This window comes from Salminus brasiliensis, chromosome 3 (assembly GCF_030463535.1).
Source record: "Salminus brasiliensis chromosome 3, fSalBra1.hap2, whole genome shotgun sequence".
NCBI lineage: Eukaryota > Metazoa > Chordata > Actinopteri > Characiformes > Bryconidae > Salminus > Salminus brasiliensis.
Window position 1 is genome coordinate 9,908,242 of NC_132880.1, and position 19,863 is coordinate 9,928,104.

The 19,863-nt window shown below is 41.7% G+C and overlaps 1 protein-coding gene across 1 annotated transcript; it reads left to right on the forward strand.

Annotated features, from left to right (window-relative positions):
• The first annotated feature begins 1,303 nt into the window (after nucleotides 1–1,303).
• pdik1l (PDLIM1 interacting kinase 1 like) lies at nucleotides 1,304–19,863 on the forward strand. Its single transcript, XM_072675412.1, has 3 exons — nucleotides 1,304–1,727; nucleotides 3,405–3,701; nucleotides 12,172–19,863. The coding sequence occupies exons 2-3, from the start codon at nucleotides 3,417–3,419 to the stop codon at nucleotides 12,910–12,912; spliced, it is 1,026 nt and encodes a 341-aa protein (XP_072531513.1). The 5' UTR covers nucleotides 1,304–1,727; nucleotides 3,405–3,416; the 3' UTR covers nucleotides 12,913–19,863.

The window sequence follows — 19,863 nt, forward strand, 5'->3', positions numbered from 1 at the left end:
CATTTGAAAAAGGAAAAAACATTTTAAAAAGGGTGTAGGAACAAAATGAAGAATTTAAAAAGTGAGTGCGGACAAAAATGAGGCAATTAAAACGAGGTGGGAGCAAAATTTGTACATTTTGAAAAAGCTTAGGAAATGTAAGCATTTAAAAAGAGGGTGGGGACAAAAGTTAGAAATGTTAAAAGGGGAGTGGGGACAAAAATTAAGTGTTTAAATAAAGGATAAAACATTAAAATAGGGAGGGGAGGCTAAAAACTTGCCATTCAAAAAAAGGAGCAAGGAAAAAATTTGGCATTCACAAATGCAAAATCTGGCACTTAAAAAGTGGATTTGCCTATTTATTTTTATTTTATTTTTATTTAATGGTGTGAGGGTAAAGTCCTCAGCATAAATTATGCATATGAATAACAATGTCAGTTTTGCAGTATAATGTCTGTTTATGAGGATAGCTGAAGGAGCTAAACTGCATGGGGTTTAGAAACCTCTTTAGTGTGTGTGTGTGTGTGTGTGTGTGTGAGAGAGAGAGAGCGTGGTAGCCCTTTAATGGAATGTTCCAACTGTAAACGGGCGGTAGGGGGGCACAGTCTTGCGTAACTTCGTTGTTTAGACGAAATGTTAAAAAAACTCATATAGAGGTCGGATCACCACCTGATGAGGAAGGTGATCACCTTGCCTTAACTATATTAACTACACCAGTAGCTATAATGTAGGTTAAGTGTCCGTCATCTTTTTGAAACGCTGGTTTAACAGGCCTTGTCTGAAACGTAGCTGTAATGTTTTGCCTTAAAATGGCCAGCTGATTTGCTATATTTTGATATCAGTGAACTTGTAAATATGACATGGACCACCCCTCACCCATCATTTATTAAAAAAAAAAAAAAAAAGTCAGTCAGTCTTCTTCGGTGTTAAATAGACAAGTGGCACTGAGGCTGAATCACACATGGCTCCACACTCCCTATGTAGTGCACTGTGTATCTTATGAAATTAGAACGTCTCCGCCCATCTATTGCATTAAATATCTAACATTAAGCCATTTTGGGATTCAGCCACAGGTTGCACAACTCCCCGCTTAACACCAGTGCGCTACCTGGGTGTTAACTATTCACGCCCTGACAGTGTTTAGTGCACTATACAGAGGGTAAGCAGTCATCTGAGCTGAATCAGCCTGGGCATCAGAAAGTGCTGGTGCGTTCTGCAAGTGCTCCCCCCTCGTGAAGCCGCGCGAGTGGGATTTCCCAGCGCGTGCACCGAATTTGAAAGCGCTCGTGGATGCGCACGGAGGCCCAGCGCGACCGCGAAGAACTGTACGGAGCCTCGGACCTGTCAGAGCAGGACGGAGCGGGAGCGGGAGCGGGAGCAGTGACGGCGCGGCGCGGCCAGCTCAGCTCGGCTCGGCTCGGCTCGGCGGTCGCTGGCAGAGGACTGCCCGCACTCGCAGGAGTTAAGGGATTCCGTTTTCCGTTTCTCGCGGAAAGAGCGACGGTCTCGCGCTGAAACGGTGCTGTAGGGAGGGGGCGGTGTTTCCCACTCTCAAAGCGGCAGCGGATTCGCTCGCGCTCTCTCGGTTGCTGCGGTTTTTGGAGACGGAGCGCCGGGGCAAAGGTTGAATTCTGCTGGTTGGGCAGCGCGGACGCGACGAAAGCGTGTGGGGCAGCGCCGCGTATAATGGCTGCCAGAGAAGGCGAAGAAAGAGACAAATGAATTCGGGATAGACTTGACTAAGAAAGGTAAGACGTTCTCCCTCTTTGTTCCCTCGGTTTGGGGAAGGAAGGCGGCGGGGCTCTTTGTCTCGCCGTCCGTCCGCCCGCCCGCAGGTGGATGCTGCGCTGTGTGGCTCCTGTTTTGAGGCCAGGCCCCTTCGGCTGGCTGTCAACATTAGCTGGCCGATTTCTCCCGTTGCCATGCCCGCTATTTAGCTAGCTACACCTGACGAACAACCAACGTGCACGGCACACATGACAAGCTGTTGCTACACCTTAATCTTCACAGCTATGAAGTGGACAAATGTCAGAAATCAAGATATCAAGATATAACCTGCTTTAGCTCCCGAGAGTCGGCCCGACGGGCTGCCCGGGCTAACTAACGTTAACCTGGGGTAGTTAGCTAGCCTTATTCTAACATGGTAGTCAGGCTGTCAAGGCAACATCGCAGGGTTTGCACTAATTGTCAGTATTAGCTAGCTAGCTAATTCGTCTTGCTTTTAAAAGCCCAGCAAAAATAGCCAGCTAGCTCTTTATTTCTTTCTCTCTCTCTCGGTGTGGCCCAGCTTTTAGCTCTCTTCCCTAAACACCACCTCTTCCGCAGCCATGTGCTGCCAGTGTCCAAGCAGTCGTTTGTTTACGTTAGCTAACAGGCTAGCTGCGTAGCGTAGCATAGCTGTAGCCCCCCTTTTCTGCTTTTAGAGACACATTTTCGCTACGTTTACTGACAAATAAACACGCTTGATGCTGTCATTGTGCGTTGTTTACAGCCATACATCAGCAGGGGATGTGCGTTTTGTGGACCACGCATGCTGACGCATTTAACATGGCTTCTCAACATGCCGTCTAAACGCTGGTTGCATCCTACTAACCAGTGCGCTGCTAATGGTGGTGTGCTATGTTTGTTATACTGTTAAATATGGTAGGATGCGAGTTTGGGTGCAGCTGTTGTTTTGAGGGCATGAGGGGGAGAGGAAATGTTGTTGTATCTAGCTGTCGTTCTCAAAAGTTGTTTTTAATCTTGGTTAACATATCGACTATGGATTGTATGTAATTGACGCCCTCTGGGTACCCTAACGTGAACGACGTGTGCTAGAACAGTACCTCCATGCACCTTGTATAGCTAGGTTACTGATGGGCTGCTATAGATGACACCTGCCAAATAAACGTGCCTAGCAGACTGGCTAGCTTCGTTACCTGGAACCTGACGCTAGTGTTAAAGGTTTAGGGTGCATTTAGTTTAATTGGGGTTAGTGTAGGTGAGAAGAACTTATGGATGTGATATCCTCTCTGTTTTCAGTCATCCAAGTGGTTTGAGACCCAAAGAAATGAGTGTAGTTATAAACATGATCATGCAGAATACCTGACACTTGACAGCTCTAGAGAATAAGGACTGTCCTGCTATAATACAGAGCCGTTGGCATGGGAAAATGTACCTCTCCTAAAGTTAGAGTCCTTAAGATAATACGCTGAACAGGTTAGGCAAGCCTCGAGGCACATCATGAGCTCATATTCAGGTCAGATTGTTTTGGGACACGACCAGTTTATCAAAGATGGAAGACTGTAGTTAGCCTAGTGTTTGTTCCTCATTCCAGGCTTCAAACGCAGTAAGGAAACTTGATGCCATGACTGGTTACATTTCACTAAACCATTTGACCATCCCAAATTACTTGTGCTGGTTTGTTTGCGTTACCCAACCCGCAGCTGTGGAAGAGGATGGTGAGCAGCCAACCCAAGTACGAGCTGATCCAGGAGGTGGGGCGGGGCAGTTATGGAGTGGTGTATGAAGCTGTGGTGCAGCGGACAGGCGCACGTGTGGCTGTGAAGAAGATTCGTTGCCACTCGCCTGAGAATGTGGAACTGGCCCTGCGCGAGTTCTGGGCTCTGAGCAGCATTCAGAGCCAGCACCCCAACGTCATTCACCTTGAGGAGTGCGTGCTCCAGAGAGATGGCCTGGCCCAGAGGATGAGACACGGCTCCAACTCATCTTTGTACCTGGAGGTATGTGCAACGTTTTTCATGAGGCAAGTAGCCTGTGGGCATACCTGTGCAGTTGTCTTTGCACATGTATGGTATTTGTGCTGCAAAGAGACCTCATCAACTCCTCAATCTAAGCATTGTCTGTTGTGTGTATGGAGTATGATTGATTACTAATGGTTATCAATGAAATGATTTGAGATTAGATCAAATAATGCTGGTGTATTACTTGCTTAAATGACTTGGTAGTCTTACCATTTATCACACCTAGATTAGATGTAAGTGTGAACTTCACCATTTACATTGCAATTTGTTACTTCACTTCCTTCATGTAAGATAAACCAGCTGTGTGTGTGGTCTACAGCTCTTCCCTTCCTAGAGGCTGAGCATTGACCTTCAGGACCTGGCAGTTCCAATTGTTTTTAATCAGACAAGTTGTGTCTGTAGTCTTTTTATTTTTTCCCCTGTGTGTTTATGGCAATAGACAAACCATGTCACCATGTTTAAACTCTCAACTTGTCTGACCTAATTGCTTTCTCACAACCATAACTGTATGAAAAAAACTGACACTTGCAGTAAGGTTTGCTGCAGTTTAAGCAAAAATCATGCACAGAATGACTCCTGTAACCCATGAATACAGTGATTCTATAGCATGTAATTCACAAAGGGTGCTTGTTCTTATTCTTATTGGACTGTGAGTGCCACCCTGTTCAAGAGGCAAAATGACAACTCAAAGCTCTTCTTTTTGAGTGGGAATTACAACAAATCTGTCCTTCTCAGAAGTTTGGAAAGTTATAGACCACTCCAGCACTTTTCAGTTCTAGTTTTGGGAAGTTCCTGATCTGCATATTTTCCCTCCAGTCTACTACATTTGGTTCAAAATGCTTGCTAATTACAAAGTGTAAAATGATTTTCAAAATATTTCAACATTCTCCTGTTTGAGAGAGAAGATGAGCGTTAACTACTTGGCTATATTTAAAGCTCCTTAAAATGCAGAACATTGCGACCTGGCTTGTTTTTTTGAATCGATGGAAGTGAAATCATGTGAATATTTGTAGTATGTACTCCTGGGCTTCCCCAACAGTTGGGAAATATAATTCACAGTAACGCAACGCATCGCAAAATGACAAACGGCTGAATGACACCTGTAGCTGCAAACACGGATCAGGTTTGAACAGAACATGGTTAAATATTATTCAGATAATATGCTCATACTGAAGATTAATGCTGAATACAAAACATATAAAAGTCATCCTCTTATTATTTCGTTATATTTATTGTACAGTGAAAGAGCAGTATACTGACATACTGGCATGAACTATGGCGTCTGTGTATCGTTACACCTCTAAGGCATTGTTGAAAGAGTTGAAGCTAGGGTCAAAACAATGAAGGGGAGCTTACCTGTATGAAGCTCAAATACTGGCTTTGGTGATACTTCACTTTACAAGTAATGTCTCTTTAAATGCAGTGCTTCACTGCATGCAGGAAAAATAAACCATAACAATACGATATGTTTATGTTTAAAATGGGCAAGGTATGGCTTGGTCCCTGTCCGTCATACCAAGTAGATAATCAGTTAAAATGTTCTGGAAGTCCTGGAAAATGATCTCTAAAAAGCAGTGGGAACCTTGAACAGTCGATAGGGTTACTAACTACTTAAACTAATTACTTGATATTAATATTAATGACATTTTAGAGCAATTTAAAAAGTTGCCAATGTTTAGGGGAAAAAATATGTTAGATCTATAGGTACATTATAGAAACTAAGCAAAACTATAAATACACAACGTTACACAATTTTGTAAATACCAACCAGTCTTTGTATCTTGGTTCTGGTACAGTTGCAACAGTACAGTGGCTCCTACTGTGCGAAATCTCCTATTCAATGCAATGAGCAAGGTGCATTTCACTTTTTATTCCTTGGTGAATGAAGAGCTGGCAGGGTAACTCTTCAAATGGCACTAGAATGGGGAGTGTTTTCTTGTGTAGCTCCCATTGATTAGCAGTTAGCAGTGGCTGTCAGATCTTTGTCTGCGTAAGCATATGTAAAATATGATGTTCCGTCTAGATCTTGTTGCTGTCGGTACGCAGGCACATATGTTTTTAGGTTAGCCAGAATATCCCTCTAGTGGCTTATAATGGTAAGGAATGTTTAAAAAAAAAAAAAGGTGAACAGTTTTCCTCCTGCTAGCCGATGACGAGAGATTCAGGGAGTGGTCAATAAAGCCAAAACTAGGTAGTCCCAAATACTTGACTATGTTTGTTGCAGCTGCATGGGCTTGATTAACATTTAAATTCTTATTTTGGAACTCCAAATGTCTGTGGTAAGGCTACCACCATTTCTTTTTTATTTTTATACTCTCCTTTTTGTTTATAGACTCGCTTGCAAGCTGTGGTAGCGTCATTAGTTGTTCGTCTCCTTAGGTAGCAGATTGGTTCTAAATGTTCAACCTGTGTGCCGAAACCTACGTCATCAACAACTGTGATAAGGGTTGGTTGTCTAACGCGGTATATTCAACCACTTTATTGTTTTTCGCCTCGGCATTGTCGCCTTATTTGTCACGCCTGTGAAATGTACCTTCTAAGTTTCGCTGCTGATCTGTGTTGGCTTGTTTTTGTGCTCGCTTTCACAAACTGAATGTGTTCTTTGGCATGGCTTTACTTTCAACGCTTAATTAAATTTGATATATTGAAGTCCTAGCTGATTGTGCCTCTCCTTGAAATACTTCTGTTACAGGAGGCATTTGTACCACTGCTTGTCTCAAGCATGAGCTTCAGCGTATGTTAGGATTTTGGCATTTGACTGGTGCACTGCTTCACAGCAACTTACAATTGAGTCATGTTACACAGGTAGGTCAATATATGTATGAATGTAGGGGAGTGTTGTAGTACTGCTTATTGAAGCAGCATGGTATGCTTGTCTGGCCAAAGAATCGAACCCTAGCCTTACCCACGACACTACAAAACCACTTAAGCTTCATCTAGTGGCACTCATGCATGCTCAGTAGTGCCCGTCTGTATCAGAAACTGCTTCATGGTATCTGTGCTCTCTCTTTCTGATACCGATACTGTGTTTCATATGTCAGATGCAAGAGACTTGGTAAGACAGGTGTTTCCCAAAGTTGTAGCTGAAGACCACTGGATGATTAGCATGGATTTGGCAAAATGAGCTAAGAAGATCCAACCCTGATGCGAACATTGATGGTGTGGATAGAAAAAAAAAAAAAAGTTTAAAACCACATTAAAACCACCCCATGCTCACCACAGCAGTAAAGTGACTCTTAAAACACTATTATGCACTCCATACTTATTTGTGTGTTGTTTTCCTTGTTAATTTAATTAGTGCTTGATGAGTTCATACACAAAATAAGCAGGTTTTCAGCACATCTTGAGTGCAGCTGCTGTTTTCTGGGAGGAGTAGAGGGGGCTTGTGTGTTTGTTGTGTCAGACGCCGCACAGCTGCCCACATCTTGGCAATCGCATAGGAAACTGGAAGTAGCTCAAAGAGAGCCTTTGGCCAACACTGGCCCTGTGATGAGAATGGCAAAACACATGACCTGCACAGTTCACATGTCTAGGAAAACATCTGCTTAAAAAAAAATCTATAAACTTGATGCATTATTTGGCGTTGGCTTGTAGCAAGACATTGTGGCTAGTTATAATGCAAATATAGAAATATAGGCCTATAGAGAAAACTAAGAGTTGATAAGCTAGTATATTCTAAGCTAGTAAAGCGATCAACTGGACTTATGTGATTGAGCATAACGAAAAACCTGAAAGTAGTATTTAAAACTGAAATCGAGTACCTTATCTGGAACAGTTAACCGGGAGCTCTGAGCACTTTCTTAAAACCCTATGAAATCCATTTTCCCTCATATAGCTGGCTGATGAACGAGCACATTCCAGCAGGCCACACACACACACACACACACACACACACACACACACACACACATGCATGCACGCGCGCATCCGCAGGCTCACTATAACAGACATGTTCTGTCTAGCACTTCTCTTTTTATACTATGGAGCTACCTCTACAACAGAAATCAACAATTCAGCCTGTGCAGATCTCAGACTAGGCAGATCTCTCTCTCTCTCTCTCTCTCACTCGATGAATCCACAGATTGAGGATATGTAGATAATCTGTGCACAACGTGTTCTTTGGACCAGCGATTAGCCATTAATTTAAGACACAGATCCTATCCTTGCTGGCTTTTCTTTAGTCTGTGCAAGCATTGAAAGAACTTGCGGTAAAGCCTTGTCCTCATACACGCCACATAAACACGTTTGAGAGAAAGACAGATATTTCATCACTCATCACCTCGCATGACTGTAGCTGGCTGGTGGATATAAGATGCTTCCTCTGAGGCAGGATGTGGTGAAATGTACCAGAACACAGTAGTTGCTGCCGGCTGCTCCTCTCCTCGTTGGCTTCTGCTGCTGTTTTGGTTCTGCTTGGTAGGTCAGCCCTGATTGGCACCACTTGGCAGAAGAGCACGTCACACTGAATGGATTGGGTCAGATTGTGTTCCTGACCAATGTGGTGGAGGTTGTTGGGCCAATGTTAGTTTGTCTAATTAAGCGCATGGCAGAGGACCATAGCGTTTGCTGTCATGGGTTGCTTGTCATCTGGTACAGCAAGGACAGGTTTTAGATTTAAGCTCAGGTGAGATTAGGTTGGAGAATGACCCACCACCCAAAAAATACCTGCTCTGTGGTGGTCCTGTGGGGTCCTGACCATTGAGGAACCGGGTAAAAGAAGGCTAAGAAAGTGTACAGAGAAACATGTACATGTGGTCAGAGGAGCTGGTATAATGGGCCAAGTTAATTTCAAACGTGTGTGTGTGTGTGTGTGTGTGTGTGTGTGTGTGTGTGTGTGTGTGTGTGTGTGTGTGTGTGGAGATATAGATGTATATAATTTATTTATTTATTTATTTAAAAAACAAACACCTTACTGTCTGTCAATCTGTCAGTAGCACTGTGTGGGATGCGCTGAGGGAAGCTAAGAGGCTGCCGGTGGCTGATTATAGGCTCTCAGTGGCACGTGAGCTATTGTCCGACAGCTCGTTAAACTGCACTATTTGGCTGCTCTCCCAGAACGCCTAACTGTCTCTTTTGCTTGCTCGCTCACTCTCTTTTTCTCTATGGCTGCCCTCTGACAACAAACACTAACGAGCCAGAATCACAGTTGTGCAGTTTGTATAATGGTTTGCTTGAATGGATTCTGGTCTGTGATTCTGCTGTGTTGAATAATTTGGTGGCCCATTTATCCACAAGCTGCCTCTAAAGCCCTGGAAGCAAGACTGGGCATCTCACACTCCCCAACTCAGTTTTGCTGTTATTTATTTATTGCTAATGAACAAATGTCCATCACACACTAAATGATTAGGGATTGTACACTACACTGCTTCAACTGCAGCTTTGCTTTACCTAGGAGATGCAGATTTGCTTCGCCATTTGTGCTGACCCAAAACGAAGGAAACGTGACTTTAGGTGATGTTGAAAGAACACGGCACATATTGGAGGCTACCCTACATACAATGCAGGTGTTGGCCTGTTGTATGAAGTTCTGCTCCACCTTAAGTGGTGCTGCAGTTTTGGACATGTACTAGTGCTAGAATGTAGCTGCTGCATCATTTAAAATGGAATGTAAAAATTTACGTAAGAAACTGCCTAAAAACTGTACCTTCCATGCTGGGTTTTCCTTGGCTGTTAACGGGGATAAAATTGGGGTATAAATTGTATAGTGTAACCTCAACTTAAATGGAATACTCCAGCCTAATATCTCTGTCGGCTATCTGTGCCTTATGTCTAAATTGCTGCAAAAAAACCCCAACAAATTGCTGAATTGATGCAGTTGTGTAACCGGTACTGAATGTGTGTCACACCCGGCAGTGCTGTTTTGACAGGAGAAATCCCAATTCAAACCTTAGACCTGCTGCTGTCACAATATGTGTTTAGCAGGTCAGTGACTGCTGCGCTTGTGTCAGTCAAATGTGCTGCCGTAGAGAGGCTTTAAGGCGGATAAAACGTGCACTTATCTCTGGTCATCTGTTGGAAGGAGAGAGCTCGAGAGATGAAATGATGACTGTGCCTGCAGTCGAATGCTTTTAAGATGAGAGGCTTCACATTGGGCTTTGATTAGCAGCCAGGCAGCGAGCCAGGCAGGCAGGCAAACACAATAAGGCTCACTGTGGAAGAATGTCAAACGGGTGAATTCAAAGCTAGAAGAAAGGCAGAGTTTTTTTGTTTGAGACCTTAATTTCTTTCTGTCTGTTGACGTGTAGATGTTTATTGTGCATTTTGTGTGGTGCTTCTTTTTAATCACCTTATGATGTCTTTTAAGATTTCTTTAAGAAGTTACTTGATTATAACCAAATTAATCACTTGATTTCCTAAGTAATTCAGTGTTTAGCTAGCAGTTTGCATCATTATTAGGAATGCATAAGATCAGAGCTGTCAGGAAAAAAGCAATTATTGGCATCCGACAGATGTTTGGAGTCAAACCAATATTTCATTTATTTATTCTACTCTAAATGATCAGTTTTAGGGGACAGCTGGACTGCTATTATGCAAAAATATTGTCTTACAACAAATGTTTAGCTTTTAAATTATAATGGCCATAGTTAGTTAGTTATGTTTGTTAGAGGTGGGGAAGCACCTTACAATTCAATTACGATTTCTTCTATACAGGATTTATTTTTTAACTGTTTTGAGTCTACTTCATACTTAGCAAAGTATTTATAATGATCCATAATGAATTTACTTCTGATATATTTTATTAACAAAGCAAATGGAAGCAATGTGGCAAGTCAACTGGAAGGTTTTGCAGTGGGTCTGCAGTGAAAAAAATGCCTTGTAAGAATTTACCCAGTTCAGCAGCAACAAAAGTGTTTGAGCATTCTCCGTAACTAAAGCAATTTTTTTTTCTTAGTGATCTGCTGTTCATCTGCTACACTCTTAACAGTTTAGCCATACTTGCACCCTTGTATCTCTTTCACTGCTTTTGTTTGGAGATGCTAGTTGCCACTCATCAGTGATTTTAAAAAGTGCAATTACACTTTATATAAATAAAGCTATATTTCTGTGGCAGTGGCTGTCCTCACATCACATCATAGCTATTTAGTTGTCTTTAATTAGTCCTTTTTGGTTTTGAACTTTTAAGAGTGGGGAATCACTGTGTCAGTAAAGTATCTTTGAGACAAGGGGCTGCTGGGTCTCGGCTCCAAAGTATGCAACACCGCGCGAAAACCCTGGTTCTCTGCGTGTAAATCCAGAAGTTGTGACAGTGTTTGGTGAAAGCCTTAACAATGTTTGCTTGGTGATCCTTTGGTTGGCTGCAAATGCTTGATTGTAGTTTCTTCCAACCAGAGCCTTCCATACGCTAGCTTTTAATGCTGAGACTTCCGGATTTCATGCTCATCCATGTTGTTACATGAACACCAGAGACTATCCGGGTGCTATACCTCAGAGTTAACAATACGTGACCAATGAACATTTAGAAAATCGATTTTTAACATTTTGTGAATCATTTCAGAATTCTCTACATCAACTTTTTCCTCTAACCCAAATATAAACTAGTGTGTAAATATAACTGTGTGCTTACTGGTCATTTACTATCAGACATATAAATATATTCTAAATGTCCATGTATGTTTAAATTCTGTATTGATTGCAATGAAAATAAGTTCAACATAAAACCACAGGTAATTCAAAAATCAGCTTGTCAGATGGTTGTATAATGGCTGTTAAAGAAAATGTTCATCAACCTTTTCTGACGCATCTTTTTCCCACAGCAACGATATGTTGTCATAAGAAAGCAAGCCAGAAAACACAGAGAAGCTTGTTGTGTGCTTTATGACCAGTTATGTCATGCACTTCCACACATCTGCTAGCAATTGAGTGTGTGATAACGTCATACAAGTCCTATCCAAGAACATACTGTGAGATTAAGCAAAGGGGTTTTAACAGTTGAATAGGAAACTTCTAAATTAGAGTGTGCAGTTTTTCACTGCTTAAAAAGTGTGATTACAGACACTGCATTAATTTAGTGTAAATTGAAGCTTTCAGTGAAGGCAGACTGTTGTTGATCTAGGTACAAATGAGCATCTAACACAAACCCCAATCTGCTCATGCTTGTAGTGAGCACTCCAGTGGGTCTGTGTGCCAGTTTTGCTGTGCATCCTAGATTTAGTTTTTGTTTTTAAAACCATTTTGGTGTTTCCCCACTTGTAGGCTTGGAGAGAGGCAGCAGAAGTTTAACATACTGCACATGCAGTGATGTAATATTGTCCAAAAGACAAGCAATTATTTCCATTTAGTGTTAATGCTCTGATGAAGAACAAAAATACATGTTAAATGATATTGCACTTCATTGCTTTTTACTTTTGTCCAAGATATAACTCTGTACCCTGAGAAAAGTAGTAGTAGTAGTAGTATATTGTAGGCTTTAATAGATATTCTAATTAATGTTTCTTGTTTCCTCCCCCAGCTGGTGGAGACCTCCCTTAAAGGTGAGATTGCATTTGACCCTCGCTGCGCCTACTACCTGTGGTTCGTCATGGACTTCTGCGATGGAGGAGACATGAACGCCTACCTGCTGTCGCGCAAGCCGAGCCGCAAGACCAACACCAGCTTCATGCTGCAGTTGGGTAGCGCGCTGGCCTTCCTGCACCGCAACCAGATCATCCACAGAGACCTCAAACCCGACAACATCCTCATCTCCCAGTGCCGCACGCCAGCAGGCTCGTCCGAACCCACACTGAAGGTGGCTGACTTCGGCCTGAGCAAGGTGTGTTCCGCATCCGGCCTCAACCCCGAGGAGCCAGCCAGCGTCAACAAGTGTTTCCTGTCCATGGCGTGCGGCACAGACTTCTACATGGCCCCTGAGGTGTGGGAGGGCCACTACACGGCCAAAGCGGACATCTTCGCCTTGGGGGTGATTATCTGGGCCATGGTGGAGCGGATTACCTTTGTGGACGTGGAGACGCAAAAGGAGCTGCTGGGGAGCTACGTACAGCATGGCGAGGAAATTGTGCCACTGGGGGAGGCCCTGCTGGAGAACCCCAAGATGGAGCTGCTCATTCCAGCCCGGAAGAAAAGCATGAATGCGGGCATGAAGCAGCTGATCAGGGAGATGCTGTCTGCTAATCCGCAGGAGCGGCCCGACGCCTTTGAGCTGGAACTCAGATTGGTGCGCATTGCCTGCAGGGAACTTGACTGGGACACGTGAGAAGACCAGTGCCCAACTGTGGATAGACATTTTCTTATTTTCTTTTTCTCCCCCCCCCCCTTTTTTTTCTGCTTTATTTTCACACCCCCAAACAAAACATACATACCCTATTTGGGTAATGCTATGAGTGTACCATGTTGTCACAGGAGCAAGTAATATCTGTCTGATTTTCTGAATACAGGGGGAAGCAAGTAGTCTGGAACCACCTACATAACTATTAGATGCTTAAAGAAATGGTTCATCGGGTCTACTACATACCCCAAATGTAGTTGATCGACCAAGACGTGTGGTGTTGAAAGTTTGCTTTAGAAAGGCACTGTTATATTGGAATTCTATCAGTGTCAGCATGTAATTGCTTAAAAACGTATCAGCATCGAACTGATGTTTAGTTTTGGCCGCTATTTGTTGTACTTTGGACGAGACCATTTTGATGATGCTGGACTACATTGCTAAGTATCTACATTTTATTACCATTAACCCATTTGTAACCCCAAGTGAAACATTCCTTTAATGTTAGATTGATCTAATCATTACATTTGTGTTAGACCAATGAGTAACCAACATCCAACACATACCCATTGGTTTAATACGCAATGCAAGTGATCAGATTTCTCCTTATCTTGCAGATATTAAGTGGTTCCTGACTTTTGACACGCCCTGTATATGGTTGTCCACAAGCACATGGCAATTGATGGGCATGTTGGCCCAGTGAGGCTACCTTTCAGACTGCACTGTGTGTATACAGATTAAAGCTGCGTGCACAACCACGCATTTCTTTGTCTGTGGACTAAGCCTACGGACATACCCGACCCCCAGAGGTTGAGCTAATCTCGTTGGCATCCTAGCGAGAAGGCGCGGAGCACTGCGTTTTAATTGGGCACATCAAATGCCGCTTGGCAAAACAAACTAGTGACAGGTTTTCCCCCGATACTTCCAGCTTTTCTCTCTCGGGAACACCAATTTTGTCCTCTTTGACAGCCTGAGGTAGCTCATCAATGTCTGCCTGCCTCACTCTCGGTGCTAATTTAACTTCTGATGCAATGCAAACCCAAACACAGGGAAAGTATCCTGCCAGATGCAGCTATTCTGTATGTCTTTTACCAGGGCACAGCTATGGTGACTTTTTGCAACTCACAGTTGTCTCGCAAATCAGTTATCTTCTGCACTACTTTCAACTAAACCTCAGGCTGGTATATTTGTACATCCAGATTTTGCAGGATCTTAATGTTTCGCTCTTTTTCTACCAAATGCCTCCTGTACACAGCTGAAAGAAAACCGTGGGTGTAGGTTTTGCAAGAAGAGGAAGCGTATTTGTCTGGCAGGCTGTTGCAGAGCAGATACCTAATAGGAGTTCTTATCTTTAAAGCTAGGACTATGCTTCATCATCTAAAGGGAAGTAGAAAGCAGAGTATCCATATTGAAATGGACAGCTGTTGAGCTTGTCTTTCTGCCTCCTGAATGCTGCTTAGAGTTACTGACATTGGCACCTTGACTGCTGCTTAACATTCTGCAGTCTGAGGTGTTTGTGAGAGAGTGTGCATGAGTCTATGTCTGTCTGTGTCAAATTATACAGTATATGACATTTCTGCTGGTCTGTTAATCAAAACGTATAATAAATGGCAACAAATGGTGTTAATAATAATTTAAAACAGTAATAATGAAAAGACAATTTATGGTGATTAAATGTACAGTATTGTGCAAAAGGTTTTGCACCAAAGAAGATTATGTAAAAAAAAAATCTTATCTGGGCAATAAATGCATATTTGTTTAGGAAAATAAACACTAATATTTGGATAAATACCAATAACATAAATGCAAGTAGTGTTTTCTGTATGGTGGTGTGCTGAAGTACAGCTATAGCTTTGCAGTAATGTAGTGCCGTATATTACAAACAAAAAAACAACATGATTCATGCCGTGACATGAGCACATAGTAAACACTATGCTAAAGCGATATCATGCTGTCCTATGTTACTTAAATATCCATAGTTATTCTGGAGAGCTGCTGTGAAATTCCAGAATTCACCACTGTTAGCTTTATGCTAATGTCGCATGCATATTCCTGTCACCAGGCTAGTGGAAATTAGCATTACCCTATTGGGGCTAATTGGGTTTTATACTCTTCACAGTTGCCTTTGAATGAGCACAGGAAAGTATAATAAATTGTAAAATAAAAAAGTAAAATATGTGTTAAGACCATGTCCAGATATTTTTCTGAAATCTCTGAACTTTGGCCTTTCATCCACAAGAGCACAGCTTTTTAGGTCAAAGGTTTTTCAGAGCACTCTGCAAGTTGGAGATTTTTGAGACCTTGTCTGGATGCATGTCCAAGGTCCAAGTTAAAGCCTGTGTGCTGCTGCTGGTAGATTTTGATTGAATTTTGATCAAATTCGTGCAAGGAGGCATTGAGAACCAGATCTTCTAACTAGCTCAAGATATTATAATAATTATGATTTATTCTTTTTGCCCTTTGTTTGAAATTGTTCTAATGTAATGTGGGCTGTGAAAAAAAATGGCTCCCTGTTTGCGTTTTAGGGCACAATTCGGTATGTCGCCCATTTTTCTCCAAACTGTAAAGTGGAAGTTAAACATGATTTAGAGGGCACTGTAGCACTCTTAAGTCATTTTTAACTTAATCGGCCACAGTGCACTCGTAACTTAAAGTAAACAGTCAATGTGGACCAAAATGCATTGTGAGTGGCTGTTACTAAGCTACAGACAGAACTGGAGCCAATGTTGTTTTCTCATAGAAGCAAGTAATTGTTACACCATGAATTTTATTTTAGTTTATTGTAGTTTATTAATAGGAGGCTTCACATGTTCCACAGCGTTCAAAAATGAAATCATCACATGAATAGCGCAATGTTTACTAATTTTAAAGTTGTGTCTGTGTCAAACTTCAAACACCGCTCAGCCACTCACACATTTGTTGATGTAACCGGTGCTGACGCATGATGACGTCTTGTATTTCTGCTCAGTAAACTGAACAGTCCCTCCCTATTTAGCACTTTACTAATGAGAGAGTAGGGATTCATTTAGGTCACAGCCTTGGTGTATTTATTTAAAAAGCAAACAAAAAAGCAGCATGAGACGTTTTTGCCCAGATAAATAGTTTTAAACCATTTGTTTAGATGTCTAAGACTGTGTGTGTGTGTGTGTGTGTGTGTGTGTGTGTGTGTGTGTGTGTGTGTGTGTGTGTGTGTGTGTGTGTGTGTGTGTGTGTGTTTTTGGGGAAAGACTCTTTGTACCAGTCTGTATGTGTACTCTGCACACTCTCTATATGGTTTTGCTCTGACAGCTCCTTGAGATCAGCTGATTTGCTCTGTGATTTACTAATTGTGAACAGCCCACACCTAGAGATCTGAATACTGCCCTGAATGAGATCTTCTCTGGAATGTGTGCAAGATATTTTAAAGTGGATAACAAGGTAACAAGCTGCTGAATGTTTGCAGTGCAGTGGCTAACAACTTGACAGGCAATATAGAATGGGATGTCGGCATTTAGCTGGGCACTTGACATCAGTAGGGTTGGGCGATTTTTTTAATATGTCTACAGTCTCATGCAAAAGCATGGACACCCTTTCCCAAATGAGAGAAATGTTTCCTTTTTTATGTATTATTCTGTTAAGAAGCAGTGTAAACAACCTCTAACTAATCAAGCAATATTTCCAGCAAATCCTAATGCACAGTTTTTCTATTAATCATGCAGACTTTCAATTTGACGTCATACAACTGAATGGGCCATTCCAAAACATTTCACTTGTGTCTCTTAAGGTAGTCCATGTTGGATTTTTAGGCATGTTTTTGGATCATTGCCGTGCTGTTAAAGCCATCATCTTTTCGCTTTAGCCTTTTAACATTTCAGGTTTTGGGGGGTTTCTTTTTTCTCTTCCATGAAGATAGTTCAGAAACATCGCTGCACATTGAAACGGTGCACCACCCTCTTGAATAAGCTAAAATCTAACTGTTCCTAACTGTCAAATGGGGGTTTTAATTTGTCTTGACAGCATATGAGCATCTCTCTGAGCTTTCTTTGTCTTCCGATCTTACCTTGACCTCCACAGTACCACAGTACATTCTGCACTGTAGAGCTGAAAACCTTGGCCATCCTAAAGCTTTTCTCTGCTTTGTGTGCTTTCCCTTTCAGATCTTTAGACTGATGCTTAGAGGACGCCATGTTTGTTTAAAGGTTTAAGAGCTTGGAAATTTGGTTCCACTGACAGTGTTTTGCTAACCAAGATCTTGTAAAAAAAAAAAAGAAAAAGAAAAAAGAAGCTGCGTCTTTGCTATGCTTAGGATGTCCAGGTTCTGCATTATGATTTGCTGAAAATGGTTTTATACTTGATTAGCTGTGCCTCAGCATTTGCAAAAGATGGTCATCCCAGCTTGTGAAACATCAGAAAATCAACATATAATGTGCATTCTATTAAAAATGTCTCGAGGTATCACAATATTACATTCTTACTAGGTAGCGTTTGTTTAGCATCCCCCTCCCCAAGAACATTTAAAGTCTAAACTGTCCAACCTTAATGACTCCTTACCTGTTCTGTAACAGCCTTGCCTACAAAGTGAATGATTTTGCATTTCGATTTGCCTTCAGGAATGAGCCGTGCAGCAGATAAAAAGAACAGTCAACACCAGCACCCCTTTTTACTTCCATATTGAGCTTAATATGTATTTATACAGCCCTGGAATCATCTGCGAGCCAGGAACTTAAGGTTTTGATGCCCCTCACTGAGGTTAATTTGATCTCCTCTCACTGTGTCAGTTCGCTTGGATTTTCTAAAGTGCTGAAATTTAGCAGTAATACCCCCCCTTTTTTTTTTTTTTACCCCCCCCTTTCTTGCCACGCTCCTGACAGACTAACACTAAGCCTGTTAAGTTATCATAGCGCTTGGTGAAGAGAGAATGCTTTGGGGACTGAGAGAAGCTATTCAGGTCAGCATTTTGTACTGTTTTAAACAAGCAAGAAAACCAAACAAGAGTCCAGATAGATTTCCAGCAGCAATACCTCTGCTCCCCGCTCCCTTTAAAATACAGCACATGTATTTCTGTCGAACCGAGTGAGGAAAAGGCATAGGTGTTAATATTTAATGCTGTTTGAAGCAGTTATTCAGGGTTCCTTTCTAGTGGTGTACACACTTTGAAACCAGCAAACATGTAAAACTGAGAACCTGGATTAAGACAACCCACAAAGTTTCATTTTCATTTCTTTGAGGATTCTTTCACAAAGGCCTGTCATGGAATCCTCCATTAATCCACATTATCAAGAACAAGGGATAAATGGATTATGTTCGCGGTGCCACCGCTGATTCCAGAACACCAGAATATTGTTTAAGCTGTCTTTTCTTTGAGATTACCATAATTTATGCCTTATTTTTAAAATCCCGCTGCCCATGTGAGCACTTGATGTGACTGAATGTGTTCGGAACAATGGCCTCGACCCCCTTCTTAAGAAAGATTTCTATGTGACCTGAAGTGCTGAATGGGATTTTGCTTTTGCTTGATCCGGCTTTTGTAGCGAGTGTGATGCCTCTGTTTGAGTGTTGTAGTTTATCAGTATTAAAGTGCACAGAATCTGGCTTCTAAACCCACCACCACCCCTCAACAACAAAAATAACCCCTTAAAGAGCCCATATTGTGTGAAACTGAGTTTTCCTCACTTATTTTATTTTTTTTATGTTTATGTAGCATGGAAACATTAGACGTTCAGTATGTATTTGTTCTCCAATCCAACAATCCATATATGGAAATATATATGAGAATATGTAGCCCATTTTTGTGATGTCACATTTCCAGCATATGTGTTTATATACATCTGCCTATACAACCTACAGCATAAGGTTTAGCCTGGACTGGATTGTTTTTTTTGTTTTTTTTTTGCTTTTCCTTTGAGTGATGCACAATGCAGTGCAGCCAATAACAACGTAGGTCATTAACCAATATCAGTCTTAAAGGCACAGTTTTACAAAAGCCTATTTATTTTATATAGGGCGAAAACAGGAAATGTTTTCTACATGGATGCTTTTTTTAACATTGTTTTTGGTACTATAAGGTGAACCTGAGAAGAATAAAAAAAAATAGAAGATCTGGGCCTTTTAACATATCCGAACAACTGTTAAGTAGGCCACCCTTCATGAGTCTTAACAGGCAGGCATCAGAGCGTAATGTAATAAAATGTCATTATAGAACCTGCCTTTTAAAGGCACTGCCCTGCTGATTTGTGTTTTATGACTATAGTCAGCCTTGGTTGGTTAAAGAATGGTTTCAGTTTTGCTCAAAGCTTAGGCAAATGGTCATTTCTCTGCATTGGGTGAAATGTTTCTCATGAGTACCTCACCTCACAGTACTTTCAGAGTAACTGCAGGAAGGTGAAATTTCTTGGAAAATGTGTGAATTCCTATTTTACGCAGGCTGAATACATTTATAGTTAAAGTCTAAGTCTTAAGAATGGATGGATTCTCTCTCCCAGATAGCAGCTAATGGTGACCTTTAGTGAGGGACCCTGTATTTTGGATGCTTGCTAAGGCCTTAAATTAGAGCGACTTCTTTCCTTGCCCTTTCATTTGTTTCACTTTTTTTCTTCCTTCTTATTTCTCCCAGTGTATTTCTTTGCACTTGTGTACATACTGTATATGAACAGCACACGTGGAGTAAGATGGAAGACTGTCCCGTCTTGAAAATGTGTTTGAATGAATGGCAAGGGGCAGTAATGAGTGAGTTTGTATTGTGTAAAAAACAAAACAAAAACAAATGTATGGTGAATGTGGGGTGCAGCAGCTGTCTTCAGTTCATTTTGGTCGTTGTGAAATATTCCTGATGACATGATTTACACGTTAAAGCCTCTGCTTATACTTAGATATTCAAGTGATTTAAAATAGCAAGTTTCGGTGGAGCCTCATGTTGTGATTTTTATACTAAAAAAAAAAAACTGAAGTCTGGAGCACAGCTTT